Source organism: Electrophorus electricus, chromosome 14, assembly GCF_013358815.1.
Source record: "Electrophorus electricus isolate fEleEle1 chromosome 14, fEleEle1.pri, whole genome shotgun sequence".
In the NCBI taxonomy this organism is placed as follows: Eukaryota; Metazoa; Chordata; class Actinopteri; order Gymnotiformes; family Gymnotidae; genus Electrophorus; species Electrophorus electricus.
In genome coordinates, this window is record NC_049548.1 from 22,622,549 (window position 1) to 22,638,686 (window position 16,138).

At 44.4% G+C, this 16,138-nt stretch overlaps 1 protein-coding gene across 2 annotated transcripts; it reads right to left on the reverse strand.

The window, feature by feature from the left end:
- Positions 1-6,527: 6,527 nt before the first annotated feature.
- Positions 6,528-14,122, reverse strand: LOC113586110 (ras-related protein Rab-37). Of its 2 annotated transcripts, XM_027024008.2 has the most exons (10): positions 14,074-14,122; positions 13,800-13,950; positions 11,104-11,214; positions 10,226-10,267; positions 9,817-9,883; positions 9,390-9,442; positions 9,196-9,261; positions 9,031-9,087; positions 8,501-8,577; positions 6,528-8,336 (listed from the first exon to the last, which is right to left on the reverse strand). In XM_027024008.2, exons 2-10 carry the CDS (start codon positions 13,860-13,862, stop codon positions 8,231-8,233), a joined length of 642 nt encoding a protein of 213 aa, XP_026879809.2. In that variant the 5' UTR covers positions 13,863-13,950; positions 14,074-14,122; the 3' UTR covers positions 6,528-8,230. The 2 variants fall into 2 exon arrangements, with proteins under 2 accessions (XP_026879809.2, XP_026879810.2); XM_027024009.2 differs by lacking the exons at positions 9,196-9,261; positions 14,074-14,122 and having other exon boundaries at positions 13,800-14,027.
- Positions 14,123-16,138: the final 2,016 nt, after the last annotated feature.

A 16,138-nucleotide genomic window follows, 5' to 3' on the forward strand; every position in this document is an offset into this window, starting at 1 on the left:
CGTATGGTGAAGACAATCCCAGTTACTGCACCGTGAGCGTGTGGTATAGACAATCCCAGTTACTGCCCCGTGAGCGTGTGGTAAAGACAATCCCAGTTACTGCCCCGTGAGCGTGTGGTAAAGACAATCCCAGTTACTGCCCCGTGAGCGTGTGGTGAAGACAATCCCAGTTACTGCCCCGTGAGCGTATGGTGAAGACAATCCCAGTTACTGCACCGTGAGCGTATGGTGAAGACAATCCCAGTTACTGCCCCGTGAGCGTGTGGTGAAGACAATCCCAGTTACTGCCCCGTGAGCGTATGGTGAAGACAATCCCAGTTACTGCACCGTGAGCGTGTGGTATAGACAATCCCAGTTACTGCCCCGTGAGCGTGTGGTATAGACAATCCCAGTTACTGCCCCGTGAGCGTGTGGTGAAGACAATCCCAGTTACTGCCCCGGGGTTTAAAAACCTTGTCACATTCTGATGAAACAAGTGGAAGACACAGAAAGGAAAAACAGTGTGAAGAGAATAATCCACATTACAAGGATCGATCATTCACCTTTGACCTATAACCTATTTATTGATCATCAGAGGGAGTCTGAACATTAAAGTTTGGTGCGACGCTTCGGTGACTGAACTGCAGAGACTGCCGTGGTTTTCTGTGAAGCTAAAAACATGTGAAAGAATGGTCTGTTCATTTGTTTTCACACCACGCTGTTAGAGAAGATACAAAAGAACAGAGACTAATCCTGAGAAAAAAGAAGGAACAAGTCTTTGGTCAGAACAACAGATAGATAGAGAGAGGGAGGGAGAGAGAGTGAGAGTGTGTGTGTGTTCATATCTGAGGCTGTTTTATCTACTGATGTGCATGCACCCTTAGAGTCAGTATGAGTTAATAGAAGGTGTTAATATAAGTGTGTTAAATCAGATGGTATCTGCATTAATGTCTTATCTTGTGACAGTGGCCATGTTTAACGCTTGCTATCATTATCATTGCAGATCCAGTTCACACTACAGCTCTGCATTCTGTTGCACAATCTATGAGTTACCATATATACTTTAGCTTCCCCTACACACACACACACACACACACACACATGCCTTAAAATTGTCCAGAAAATGCTTACTTTCCCATCTAAAATATCAACCTCGTATGCACACACAGTCAAACAGAGATTTACACTCAACACTTGGCAGATACTCTGATCCAGAGTGGATTTTATTTGATTGGTATTTGATGGGAATTATTCAGATTCCGTATGAACCACATGACAGAATCTTACATGAATTTTTACTGGCAGACTAAACTCTCATAATTACAGTATTAGTTAATGCAGCTTTAATTATGTATAAAGGTTTAAAGATCAAGGTTAGCAACTTCTTGCTTGCGACAGGAGCTATGGGAGCCTGAACCTCCCTCATCTCTGACCCTCTCTCGCTCCAGCAAGTGGAATAAGCTGCACAGGACCTGAGTGAAAGCATCCGTCTGCCGGTCAATGTCTGCTGACCTGCTGCTATTTCTGTTCTGTCTCTTTCACAACTTCTGAGAAGTCGCCGAGTGCCCCGCACAAACGTCTGCACACTCAGAGACATGCCTCTGGAGATAGTCGAGCCTCACGGGGTCAGAAGTCAAACGGAGGTGCACTTGACACAAAAAACCCGTAGCTGTAAATTTTATGAATAATGAACGTTTCCAGTGTTGTTAGACCCATGAACGATGTATGACCTGGCTACATGTGACCTGGTTGGACGTTTGTGTGGGTGGAGTGAAACTACTGCAACACTGTGCATGCTACTCTCTCACACTTACACACAAACACGTAGAAAGACCCAACTAATCACACACACACACACACAAACACAGGAAGAAGTACAAACTCACCGTACATCTGTGTGATTAAATAACTTGAGATGACAGTAACTGATGTGTCTGAATATGCATAATCACCAAATCTCACTTTCACTCACTAGAGCAAACACGGAGTGTGTTTTATACGCAGTATGTGTATGTGTATGTGTATCAGTACTAATGCATTAGCCACTTGCTATCAATTACTCTCTCTCTCTGGATTAGAGTCTCACAGTTGTCTTCGCACTGGAACGGGATCCTGTCTTGTTTTCTACAAGACGTGTAGTGTTCAGCTGTAACCAGCGTTGAGCTTTCAAGACAAACCAGTAGCAGTAACAGAAAACCTACATAAACATTTAAAACAACCATATTATTGTAGCAGGACCACGCGACCTGTTTGGCCTCCTACCCCTCGAGCTGTGAGTGTTACTTAAAGTCTCACTGCTGCCACGTGGGACACTGTCAATTACTGCATTTCTCAATTCCTTACAGAACTGAGAGTTTGTAGAGTTTATTATAGTCGAACACCAACAGGAACCCTATAAGAGCAGCACCGTCTAGAAAACACAGTTTACTATTTACACACAAAGACAAGAAGAACTCACAGTGCGTAATTCTGCACAGGCTACGCTGACATACTACTGTATGTGCACCCAGGTATATACATATCATAGACTGATATAGGATAAAAGATACTGGGCTACTCTAACTGGTCCTTTAGCTGACTACTCAGGACACTGGTACTGAATAACTGGAGGACAAATGTAGACATCATGAAACTACAACCTTTTTACGTTATGTGCAATGTTGTGCATGAGAGCCATACATTTTGGGGTGTGTCTGTGAGAATAAGTGTTATCGTTGTGAGGTCAGGCGCTGATGTTGGATCTGAAGGCTTGGCTGCAGTTCCTTCTAAAGGTGTTCGGTGGAGCTGAGGTCAGGACACTAGTGTAGAGAACTGGAGATCTGGCCCACAAAACTCATCAGAACGCGTCTTTATGGACCTCACGTGGTGCACAGGGACACAGAAAGGGTCTTTCCCAAACTGTTAGAACAACGTTGGAAGCATAGAATCGCCCAAAATGCCTCAGTGGACCTGACAAGTGTACATCAGAGCGTGGAACACGGCCCCAGACCATCATCCCTGCTGCAACAAACTTTATTTCTGGCACTCTAATATGTAGAGTTTACCTGGCATCCAACAAAACCACTCCACAAAGCACATTAGCACTGGACCAGGATCCAGAGGCAGCGTTGATCCCACTCCAGCCAAAGCTCGGAATTGCACGTTGTGATGTACGGCTCGTCTGCAGGTGCTCAGCCATGGAAACCCATTTGGAAAAGCTCACGCCACACAGATCTTGCACTGATGGGAATGGCGGCAGGGAAGCTCGGACCTAGTGAGTTATATGTCCTACCAACGTCAGCGCTGGGCAGCACCGCTCTGTATGCAGTATCTCCCAGCAGCGTTGCAGTTCCGAGAAACTTGCGATATACCATAATAACATTTACAGATTTAGTAGCAAATGACCTGAGGTAAAGGTGGTTCCTATGACAGTGCTACATTTAAAGTCTCTGAGTAGGGTTAGTTAGGAGGTTACTCTCCTCAGTACGACCCATTCTACTGCAGTGTTCAGTACGACCCATAATACTGCAGTGTTCAGTACGACCCATTCTACTGCAGTGTTCAGTACGACCCATTCTACTGCCAGTGTTCAGTACGACCCATTCTACTGCCAGTGTTCAGTACGACCCATTCTACTGCCAGTGTTCAGTACGACCCATTCTACTGCCAGTGTTTGTCTACAGACTGCATAGCTGTAGACTTTATACACCTGTTGACAACGGGTGCATCTCAATCACCTGAACTCATCATTAGAAGGGGTGTCCACATACTTTTGGCCATATAGTATAGATAAATCTGTTGTTTGTTTATTTAGTTGCTCTCAATATGGTGTCTGACCACAGAGAGACCAGGAAAACATTGTAAAGGTAAAATAACTTGCTGTTATTTCATTTAAGGAGATTCAACTCACTCCGTTGTCCACAGAATGTGCCATCTCGGCAGGAAGCACTGGTTATCACTTCCTTTGTGTCATAGTTCGTGTCGGGCTTTGCTCTATGATCAGATTGCATTACATAGTAAGAGTAAAAGAGAGGGAGAGAGGGATGGAGAGAGAGACCCAGAGGACTTGCTGTCTCCTTTTGCATATGTTCGCCCATACAACAGCAAGCACTATCAGGGCCAGACAGATTTGCCTGCTGGTCTCATTGAGAGCAGAGGTTTCTGTAGAGCGTGCAGGATTCGGAGAGAGACGAGCGTTTCACTTCTGCTTTCCAAATGAGCGCTGAGCCGAGACAAAGACATGCTCGCTTCACAAGAACAGGAGCTAAGGGAGATGAGAAACCCTCCCAGACGCAGAGATGAGACGACACTCCTAGCCTGGTGTTGTGTCTTTATCTCACTGGTGATATCAGGCTAATAATACTAACCTCAGTTATGAAGCAGTATCTGTGGCAGGAGCTACGTGAAGAACGCTTCTACAGTACTGTTTTGAGTCAACGCCAAGAGGTTATTTTGGCAGAGTATTGTTTCCTCTGCCAAAAAACTAAAGAAAAAGCAGAACAGAATAGAGCAGACAGAAAGGAGGAATTGTGGGACATGAGAATACAGTTTTAGTTTGGACCAATTAAAACACAGCTTGTTTGGAGGTGAAAATACAGCCATTTTGTTTGTTTTAACCACATCATTTGGACTGGCCTCGTTATTAAACATTTGACACAATCAGTCAAAATTAGACACAAATCCTCACAATCCTCATTCCCTCCGAGGGTCCTCACACATGCCAGTCACATGCACTCTGGAATCAGTTGCACCCTGGATAAGACTGGAAAAAAACTGCAACACTTTCACCAGTCTGGACATCCATTTCTAATACCAAGTACAATCTCTAGACGTCGAGGCCCAAAATGCCCCTAGCTAACCCAGAAGGCCTCAAACGGTTCTTCTGGAGATTTTGTGCCTTTGCACTCTATAGAAATTTTTGTTCTTATAGTTCCTTCCCATCTCACATCATCTAAGCACGACTTCACCTCCTTTGTGTCTTGAGAGCTCTTTGCTGCTCAGGTTTGTGGGATTTTCCAGCCCTCGACGCATCTCTCGTCCCCTCCATTACCCAGCCAAGTCTCCTTTACTGTCACGCATTCAGAGCTCTTAAAACTCCAGGACACAAGAAGCAGAAGCCCACAAGGTCCATCAGCTCAACTACGGCCCCGAGACCACACAGATGCACGTAAAGAGAGCGCTATCTAAATACATTAGACGTTTTGACTTTTTTGTCAACATACAAAGTTTCAAAGGTAGACGAGTATTGATCCTGGTAAGTAAACTCCTCAGACAGTCAGACAGGTGATCCAAAGCTTAATCTAATCTAAGCTTTGACAAAGAACACAATTAACTCTAAAATAAACGCAAAGCAAACACGAATGCAGCCCTCGCGAACCCTTGGACATGTGGGGGTCTACAGGGCGGCTCCTGGCGTCCGCGAGGCAGCACGAGGTCTCCTAGATGTCTAATGAGCATGGCACGGCCGGCAGGCGACTGAGCTCGAACCCGAGACTCATTAGTCAAATCATGGTTGCATTTTAGCCTTTGAAGTTGACGCCAGGCCTTGGAGAAGGCGCATGCGGCGCGCGGGCATGGACATCGCCCTACCAGGACGCAGCTCGCGTGACGCCATCACCGCCCGAGGCCGGGAGCGCGAGCTCAAGGTGCCCGGATCGCTCCAGTCCAGGAAACGGTTGCGCGCGACCAGGAAACCGCCACTGGGGGCGGGAAGAGCGCGCTACGCCCGGGCTCACGTGCGCCGCGGCCGCTCGCGCTCACGCCGCTATCTCCCGCCGCTTCCGCGCGATAAATTACCTGCGAGGAAGGAGTCAGCAGAAAGGCCCGCGCGCACAATGCCACCCCGCGCACCAGACGCGCATCCGTTGCAGATGGCGCGAGCATGAGTCGGGCCTTGTTTTCCCGCAGCGCGAGGAAGCCCATTGTTAAGCTTTTGGCCGGAGAAGCCAACGAGGATCTGCTGGCACTTGCAAGGACAGCATCAAAAGACCTCGGTCTCGAGGGAGGGGGGTGACGTCTGGGTAGTTTGGGGGTATTTCCCCCTAAAATAATGGCGACATTAGGCGCGGAGTGTGTCATCTTTAAAAGTGTGCGGTGTAGTCTGGGTTTTACAATAGCCCGGGTTATATTTAGAAAGACACGAGCGCCTTGTTCTGTCGTAAAAGCACACGCGGAATAAGACGGGACGTAATTCCCCCCCACCACCTCCCAGTATTCCCAGTCCCTCTTTAGTGCATGCGTCTGCACACATCCCGTCCTCACCCACGTCCTGTTTCCAGCGTCTTAGTGGAGGCTGGGCGCTTTTACACTCCTCTGCTGGGTCAGATCGCGTGTTGATGTGAAGACCAGACCAAACACTTCTCCCAGTGCTGAGTGATGACGGACATGACCGGTTCATCCAGGACGCGCAGGAATCAGTAGTCGGGCCTGCGCCTGGCATGATCCGCGCTTCGCTACAAGAGCACTACCTAGTGGTGATTTCTCAGAAGGCCATTTCCCGTGTTTTTATTGAAACTCGAGCACTATGATGAAAATAGTCAGTGGCGGAAAAGACAGAGAAACCAACAGGATGAATAAAAACATTTATTTTTGTTTGACTGTTGATCCAGAAAACGTAGTTTAAAATACAGTTATGCAGTTAAGATTACGAATCTTTAATTCAAACATTAAAAATCTGAAACCGTCGAATACTCGAACAACCATTGAACAATTTTCAAATTTCTGAGACAGTCATAGTTATCCATCACACACACACACACACACACACACGAGAGGAAATTTGGATGCAAGTAAAAGAGTTGAAACTCATGGTAGGCAATAATTTAAATGAGCTCTAACTTCACAACATTTACAAATGCAGATTTGCAATTCCCATGCAATTCAGGTGTGTGTTTGACCATAATTCACCTCAGTTAGGACCCTGAGACACATCAGATGCAATGCAAATCACTTCCGTAGCATTCATGCTGGAACGTAGTAGTGCAGTATTATCTGGACCAGACAGAGTAAACCTGGCAGGAGATTATCCTTCTCAGATTATCCTTCTTACACTTCTAAAGTCTCCCCTGCAAATGTGTCCCTGAACAAAAGGCATAGAAGGTAAAGTTCCTTGAAAAATCTGCATATCAGGTATAATTTATACCTTACATATACATTTAGACCTTACGGCATAATCGTGTAATTAAATGTTGGGCAATAATGCAGAGAAAGTTACCAGTGACCTGTTTCTCATATAGAGGATATGCCAGGCTGCTCTAAACGACGTTGTGAACAGGTTTCACGGGTTTAATGTATGCCGTATTTCCCACTGTATCAAACATTTTGAGTTACCACTCCCTCTAGTGGCCAGGATGTGCACTGTCTAGATCAGGGTTTTGAACCTCACTTACCAGTAGTTTTAGGTCATTCCTGCACTAGCACAGCTGTACCAACAATGAACTGGTGGGTTACAACCGCTGAAACTGTGCAGAGTGTCTGAATCACTCTGTTATCCTGCTCTACCCTAAAAGTCCAGAGGACTCTAGAAACGTTTCATTTCCTGAAAACACCGTCGTATGGAGATTATTATAATTCAGGGGTGTCCAGGGACGAAGATCAGCCCCTAAAGGCTTTAGGTACGTCTCTGATCTAACACAGTGAGGGCTTCTGTTGTATCTCCAGATTAAAGCCAAGTGTGTTAATGGTTCAAACTTCAGGGTGATGTATCTCCTGGTTTTAAAGGTTATACAGTTTGCAGATGGTCACTTCATTGCAGATGTTTCTGATATTGGGAAACCCATTGCTGCCAAGTTGTATTGTTTACTTTTCAACATGCCCGGTTCAGGTGATCAGCTAATTATCTATCAGCTAATGAATCATTTACTTGTACAGTTGTGTCAAAGCAGAGAAACAATTTAACTGTCTGTGGCAGAGGTGTGAACATTCAGGTTCAGGAAGTAAACGTCCTCCACAGTTTTGTACGGCCCAGTTCATTTCACCAATTCATTCTACACTCATGCTTGAGATAAATAGCAAATTCAGGCAGTCGGTACAAAATCCTGGAGAGATACGTTATTTCTGAACCTGAACTATTCATCTCGGGGGCTGGATTCTTCTAATCTGATTAGCGCAGTAGTGCATTTATCGCTTTTGCAACACGTCGTTTTGCTGATCGTCTTCTGTTCCTCATTCTGCCAGTTTAACGTCTGCAGCTGGCCTGATGGCGCCGATCACTCCTTGTTCTAATTCCCCTGTTTTTCCCCCTCTCATCCATCCCTCCATCCTTCCTGAGGTCCTACGTGAAAAAGCAGCATTCCGTCTCTCGCTTTTTCACCTCTGCGGTGTCACGGATGCGGAACTTTGGCTCATGGGGCAGATCGGAGGATCGACCGATCAGCTCCCTGCGGAAGAAAAGAAATGACGGACAGGGCAGAAACACTGCAGGAGTTTTGTCAATATTCTTAAAGACCTTTGGGATAAAGGTTTCTCCGATTACAGGTGCTTTAATCTAGAAGCAGAAATGTCCTTGGAAATTAAGTCAGGATGGAGTAATAGCATGACTCACTTAGCCACAGTCGCGAACGCTAAGTCCACATTGATGCCAGTCTTAGCACTGGTCTCCATGAATATGACACCATACTCCTATAAAGCAAAGTGAGTCCAACAAATGATACATACTGTGCTAATTCTATTTGACCAATTTAACATTAGAGCCAGATGTATTGATTTCAACTGGGGAAAAGTGCTATACAGAGAAAACCATAGACTGTAAACACATATAAAAACCAAAGATTATAAACATTTACATTATATTTACATTTACAGCATTTAGCAGACGCTCTTATCCAGAGCGACTTACAAAAGTGCTTTGTCATTTACTCATAGATACATCCTAGTACAGTACAGTAGGTTAGAGTCACAGATACCAATGAACTAGAATACTGTAGAATCCAGGGATCACTGCTGATGAGTGTGAAACACATATAAACTCTATAACAGACAACACTAAGAGCAATAAACAATAAATACTAGAGTTTCAGTTAGTCAACACAGAAGATGTAATAAACACATATGAAGGTGTGGAGTGAGACATACCCTAGCCAGTTTCTCTCCATCCTCACGTTTGACCACTCTGCCACTAGCCATATCAGTCTACAAACGAAAACAGGAGATGTCTGCACCTTCTGCGTGTTTGTGAGTGTGTGTGTGTGTGTGTGTGTGTGTGTGTGTTGTGGGCATCTGATCAGAAGGTCCTCTCACCTTGTTGCCAAGCAACATAATGACCACATCACTCTGTGCATATTCATGGATCTCTGTAAGCCATGCCTTTAAAAAAAGCCAACAGTGTCCTGACCATGTTTCTTACACTTTTACTTCCAGACGTTGCTACTCAGTACATGTTTCTATAGACATGAATGCAAAGTTTTAAAAAATCATCAACACTAAGGGCTTACCCTGATGTTGTCAAATGACGACTTGCTGGTGATGTCATACAACAACAGGAGAGCTTAATGCAGGAGGGAGAACAGGTGTAAATTAAGTGATTACGCAACTGCTGTGGATATTAAAGCGTGGCAAATGAGAAAAGAAAATAGGAATTGAGGGAGAGAGAGAGAGAGAGAGAGAGAGAAAGAGAGAGAGTGGGAGAGGGAGTGAGAGAGGGATAGAGAGAGAGAGAGAGAGAGAAGGAGAGGGAGAGAGAGGGAAAGAGAGAGAGAGGAGAGAGAGTGGGAAAGGGGGAGGAAGAGAGAGGGGAGAGAGAAAGAGAGAGAGAGAGGGAGAGAGAAAGAGGGAGAGAGAGAGAGGGAGAGAGAAAGAGGGAGAGAGAGAGAGAGAGAGAGAGAGAGGATCAGTGATGGGTGGGTTAGGACAGCCTCTCACCGTGAGCGTCTCTGTAGTATGCATGGGTGACACTGCGGAATCGCTCCTGTCCCGCCGTGTCCCAGATCTGAGGCAGATGGACAACATGCTGCAGTTACCCAATCAGCATCCACACTACACCCTTAGCCACACCTCCATCTCCAGAGCCACGCCCTTTCTTCACTGCTGTCTGATCTACTCCTCCTCATGCTTTTGTTATACCCAAATAGCCAAAGTGATAAATCAGTGAGTCAGTACAGGAATTAACCAATTAATGAACTACAAAGGGCCGCTTCATGAATAATGCATTTACCTGCCCTCCGTAAAAGATAAACCGAATTAACCAATTAATGAACTACAAAGGGCCGCTTCATGAATAATGCATTTACCTGCCCTTTACCGTTCCTTTATAAATGCCACGTGTGCTCACCTGCAATTTCACTCTCGCATCCCCCACAGTGACATCTTTATTCTGAAGAAAGGAAGAAAAGAAAAGGTGCGTGACCATTACTGCCGCATTTAACCCGGCTATAGTTCGGACGGTTAGGACTGACATCAAACATCGGGGTCTGATCTGAACAGGTGTCACTCCTTGGTCTCCACGGCAACAGGCTCTGCTTCTGCTAACGGCTCGTACTAAGGATATGTTCTCTGTTTCACACAAATGTGCTTCAGTTGCTTAATTCGTTAAAAATGGCGTGAACGACAGGGATTTATGTTTGTGTAGTGTGCGAGTGTGGTCAGTGTGAGAGCAGTGGTCTCCTACGTTGTGAAAAACTCATACAGATTTGCCAAAGTTTCACTATAAAATTGAAGAGCATACTCCCGAATTTTGATCTTTTCCCCCCAATCGAAAAAATGACAAATTATCCTTGGAGAAGCAAACAGGACTCTTGCTGCACGGTACGTGACATTCCACCATCTAAGAGACACACTAACACACCCAGCACACCTCTCGCTGTATGTCATATCATCTTTATCCTGTTAATGTATTTATTTTTATTATTATTGACTTTGTTTTATCTAGCCTATTATAATGTATTATCATTTTAAAAATTATTTTGTTATTTATGACTGTTAGAACCATTATCATAATTTTCAGCTCTAAACGATTTACTTGGCAAAACTGTATATGATAAACTCAATAAAGCTGAGACAGCATGAGAATGCGGAACTGGGAGGGGCTTGTGTACATGATAAACTCAATAAAGCTACCTTAAACTGAGGACGAACTGAGAGAGTGTGAAAATGCGGAACTGGGAGGGGCTTGTGTCTGCAAATGCGTTGGCCAGTGAGCGAGAGAGTCACCGTAAAGCCAATGCCCACGGTAGCAGAGAAAGAGCCAGGGATGAACTTCCCCTGGTCAAACTGCACCAGCAGAGACGTCTTCCCCACACCACTGTCTCCCACCAGGATAGTCTGAGGAACGGGACGGGGGGGGGGGGGGGGAGAAAGGGAAAGAGAGAGAGAGAGAGAGAAGGAAAGAATAAGAGACAAAGATGGAGATAGTAGGACTTTTAGTATTTTTTCATGCTAATTAGTTCTAATTACAGTTCTTTTCATGCTAATTATTATTAACATATGGTGCAATTCTTATATTCCTTATTATTGTAAATGTTCAATCTTTTTTAAATACTGCTTTGGCAATACTGAAGTTTAATATGATACTGCCAATAAAGCTTTCTGAACTGAACTGAACTTACAGAGACAGAGGGAGAGAGAGAGAATGTGAGTCATTTAACAAACGGTTAATTGGAAATACAGAAATGAAGCATCTAAAAACATATTTACAGTATGTATAGTCTCTTAATGTAAAAAAAAAATCCATCATAGCAGAATCTGTTACTAGAAGTCTTTTTCATTTCAGCTAGAGCCCTTTAATAGATGCAAAGTCTCAGGTGATGGAGGCATTTATATTGGCATAAAATCAAACTCCACAGGACCTTTTATTCCATACCAGCTTGTCATCACAGTGCTTCTGTTAGATTTAATGAAGGAACTCAGCTGCTAGTCAGGAACATCAGTGTCCATGAGTCTCTCAGAGTCAGACTGCTTTGCTACACGATGCAGCTAGTTGATTAAAGCACTTTTCCACTTCCTGATGGTTAGAACAGGTGTCAAATGTTCATTCTTCAAAACAAGTAAAACTGACTATGGAGAGTTCGAGAACACGTTTATTATTGAACAAGAACTTAGGAAAGTTTGTGAAGAGTCAGAGAAACACCTTCTATGCCACAGGTTCAGTGTCTGATCAGCGTCGCATGTCCTGGTCGTGTCTGACCGCCAGCGTCGCATGTCCTGGTCATGTCTGACCACCAGCGTCACATGTCCTGGTCGTGTCTGATTCACATGTCTCCACCTCCACCTCCAACCACTATGCCTTTTGGACTAAGTATATACATTTACTATGTTACTGCCTCTGCTATGGTTTCACTAAGTCCTCACTAGGCCTTTAAGGTAACAATGAATTTGTGGTCCAAAATCACTCAGACCTTCACACAGTTAAGACTGTAAATGTTTTCACAAACTTCAGCCTCTGAGTCCTTTGCTTGGAATAATACTGACGCACATGCAGCACGGCACCACCAGATCACCCAACCTCCGGCTACAGCCACGGTGTGCCAGCTAGAAGGGGAAGGTTGCGGTTGCCTTGACAACGGTGAGCGGTCTCCTCTGCCCCTCCTCCTTTTGACAGGAAGTAATTAGGTCCAATAAACACAGATGCTCTAGAATTTGTCCTGGAAAAACAAACTCATTTTATGAATTTCATTTGGTGACTGTACGCTTACAGTGTACAACAAACACTAGTAAAGACGCGAGATGTATGTGCACAAGACCAATGATTTTCTCATGGACGCCTTGAAGGAAAATCTAACTAGAGGAGTACAGTTGTCGAATGCAGTGATAATCCTGTGCCCCATAAGGAAACCTTGATGAAACTTCATTACACATCCAAACATATAACCAATACAACTTAATAAAATGAAACAAAAGAAACCATATGTACAGATGCACCATATCATAAATCATCATAAAAGTATGAACTCACTGAATTAGGTAACCTTCTAAAGACCATTTAATATAATGAAATTCAAATGAGTGGATAGATAGATACACAGATGGACAGACAGAGAGAGAGAGAATGTTTAATATTAAACATTCTCCCCACATTCTTCTGACAAATCACTTCAGCAGTACTCAGTCAGAGTGGTTATGTGCTCTCTACAGCACATTCCAGCTCAGCCTGTTTGGACACTCCAGAAGCACAGAATAAATGACAATAAAAATCAATCAGCCCTGATGGTGTTCTGACCGGTGTTCTTGGTTACATAGCACTACAACCAGCAAGGATCCGCAGCACAGTCGAGTCCCTCATTCCCATCAACCCCAGAGCGACTGCGGCTAATGGACACACACTTCACACACAAAACCCCAGAGCTCAAAGCATAGCCAGTGCACAAGAGCATGACTGCATTTCTCTACATTTCCCAGCTCTACACACAAACACACACACATTATACGTATATTTATATATATTTAAAAGTGTATTTTTTTATATCGTCACTGTATGCCAGGGACGAGAACATTAGGCGAGTATTTTAAACAGAAGGTAGATGAGTCAGCCTGCGTGCTCTGCCTACGGTACTGGCTTAATCGCTGGTAACGTGCCTCACCAGCAGCCGTGCGAACTGATCACGGGACTGGAAGGTCTCCGCCCGGCTGGTCTTCGTGAATTAGACACGAGAAGAAAAAGATACGTCTGAGAAACGGATCCTTCTGGCGAAGGGACGCGGAGCAAACCCAGATCGCGGATAAGCCTCGAGTCAAAGCTACTGCCCCAAAATGACTTTGCTCTTTACAAGACAGCAGCCAGGTTTGCGCACCTCCAAACCCAGAGCCTCCCTCGCACCACTAATAACGAGCCTCGGCTCCTCTGGCGGTACGTCCCCGCGTCCGTTACTCCGTAACAGCGGAGGGTGGCGTGCCGCGCGGACCCCGGTTACCTTGTGCGTCACGGTCTCGTCCTGCACCGCGCTGCTCCGCGAGCCTCCCGCGTGCGGCTCCATCGTTCCAAGTCCCCCAGCGCGAGATGCGCGCGCGCGTCACCTTCTTCGTTGCAGTCCTCACAGTTCCGTCGTGACGACAATGTTAATGCTATATGTATATTATTTAGATAATTAAAATAAATCTAGATAAATCTGATACACATAGTTAATAAATACAAATGACTTGTCCTGAATGCGCACACAGAAATGGAAAAAACATTGTCTCTATCACCTGTTGTCATCGATCACATGTACACATGTACACGTTTTCCTCTCCGCAGGGGCCCCTAGATGGCGATATGTATTTACGGGGTGTCTGCCAGTGAAGTCGCTGTCGTACAAATCTTAAGAATGTTTCTTGGTACCCGTGCGGAGTAGGTTAGCACACGGCAGGCAGGTAAACTCCAACAGTAGAGTGCTGCTCCTTCAACTTAAGTTCCTGCATGCGTCGAGAGTAAAGCACGTATTTAACGCTCATTTAGTGGGCAACTAAACATCTACTACAGTGTGATGTAGGGATACCATGGCGCATTTCAGTTACCAACAGAATATGTCGTTCACCGCATTAGTCTGCAGACAACGCATGCCGTAAGGAACGAGGCGTCCTCGCGAGAGCTGCGCCAGGGGAAGCGCGACTCGTGCAGACGTCCGCGGGATCTGACGTTGTTCTCAGACGTATTTGGTTCATTGTCTGCGCGCACTGCCTCTGGGGCAATCTGGAGATCCAGCATTCACTGCAATCAGACGAGAACGACCCATCTAAAACAGGCCTTTTAAACAGTGCACATCTGCATGGGAAAAGGCTTTGGAATATCACATGGTGGGTCCTTGTGTGGGGCTTAGCTCCTCTGACTCCTCTGCAAAAACCTGTAGAACCAGTGAGAGCACACAGTGAACTCAAAGCAGAGTTCTAAGCAATCCATGTGTTTGTTTCAAGTGGTTTCAGAGTTCTGGCATGTTGATGTTTTGGTGTACTTTCTTCATCTAACCACAGAAATTCAAATTATTGAAAGAGTCCACAGCAAAGACCAGGCACAAATGTACTGTATAAATAAATACAAGACAAGTTTTACCACCCACTGTGTGGGTGCAGACCACTGCAATACGTGAGCAAGCTAGTTTTATTGAAAACAACCAATCAGAATTCCAGCTTATTCGGTTCTTGCATGTACCTGGGAAACCCAAAGTCCAACCTGTACAACCTGCACCAACAGGTGCACATTAGTTTGGCTGGACACACAAAGAAATTTGCACTGTATTGTAGTATTGTGCTGAAACAGCATAGACCCGCTTGCATGAATATTTGGACATTTGCCAAGTGGTGTTGTCTTTCAAGTTCAAATCATGTTAAAGGTGGATAAGCTCAAAGAATTGTGTTTAATGAAACCCACTTTGCATCATATTATAAGACCCTGGAAATTAATTAACTAACCCTGATAATTCAAAACACCCTGATTCAAAACACGAATCAAGCATTAAAACCTTTGATTGTAAAATCTGATATTTGTCTGTTAAGCATCATTGAGTTTGAGAAAGGTGCTATATAAATATAGCAACAACAACAATAATAATAATAAACATATTGTGTATTTCAATATCTTGCTTTTTTTCAGCTTGATATAAAATTAATCTCTTTACAAATGGTCATATTACATTACATGTTTAAGTGAGTGGGGGATTCTCTGGCAGAGCACTGGCAACCTCATAACCTGTAACCTTTAGAATGATTAAGAAACCCTTCACAAGCAGAACCATGTGCTGGCCCAGAGATAGCAGTTCATAGGTTCCCCAGCACAGGGGGGACTATACTACCCAGTTGAAGAATATCACTTTGGAAGCATTACGGAGTTTCTGTGTTCCTAATAAACCTTTTTACAGACAGCCAGGAACAGGACCGGATAAGGACAGAAATCTGATAACAGATGTCTGACTGGCTGTGGGTTTGATGGTAAGTGATTTCTCTGGAATCCTCATATAAAGTGTAATGGACAAAAACCAAGCAGTTATGAGACCACCAGCAGGGTTATACTAAATAACTCTCTGCAATACAAGATTATACATATTTAAAAATCTCCAAAAAACATTTAGCATTTTACATTTAGCCGTAGCAGCACTTCAATTGGCACCAAAATCACTCAAAATACATATGCCACTTCTATTAACCTATAAGAATATTTAAAACAATTTTAAAGTTCCTATCAATGATTATGCAAATTCTAGTCAAAGCAGCACATAACAGTCTCAGTATATCCCAGCACATTGTGCTGGCATTGTTAAGATACGTGGTGATGTCACCT

Coding starts and splice junctions, on each gene's coding strand:
- LOC113586110 (XM_027024008.2), bottom strand. CDS start 13,862: ATGGAGCCGCACGCGGGAGGCTCGCGGAGCAGCGCGGTGCAGGACGAG. Junction 9,262..9,389: donor CGTCATTTGACAACATCAGG/GTAAGCCCTTAG, acceptor CTTTTTTTAAAG/GCATGGCTTACAGAGATCCA. Junction 9,088..9,195: donor TTATGTTGCTTGGCAACAAG/GTGAGAGGACCT, acceptor TTTCGTTTGTAG/ACTGATATGGCTAGTGGCAG.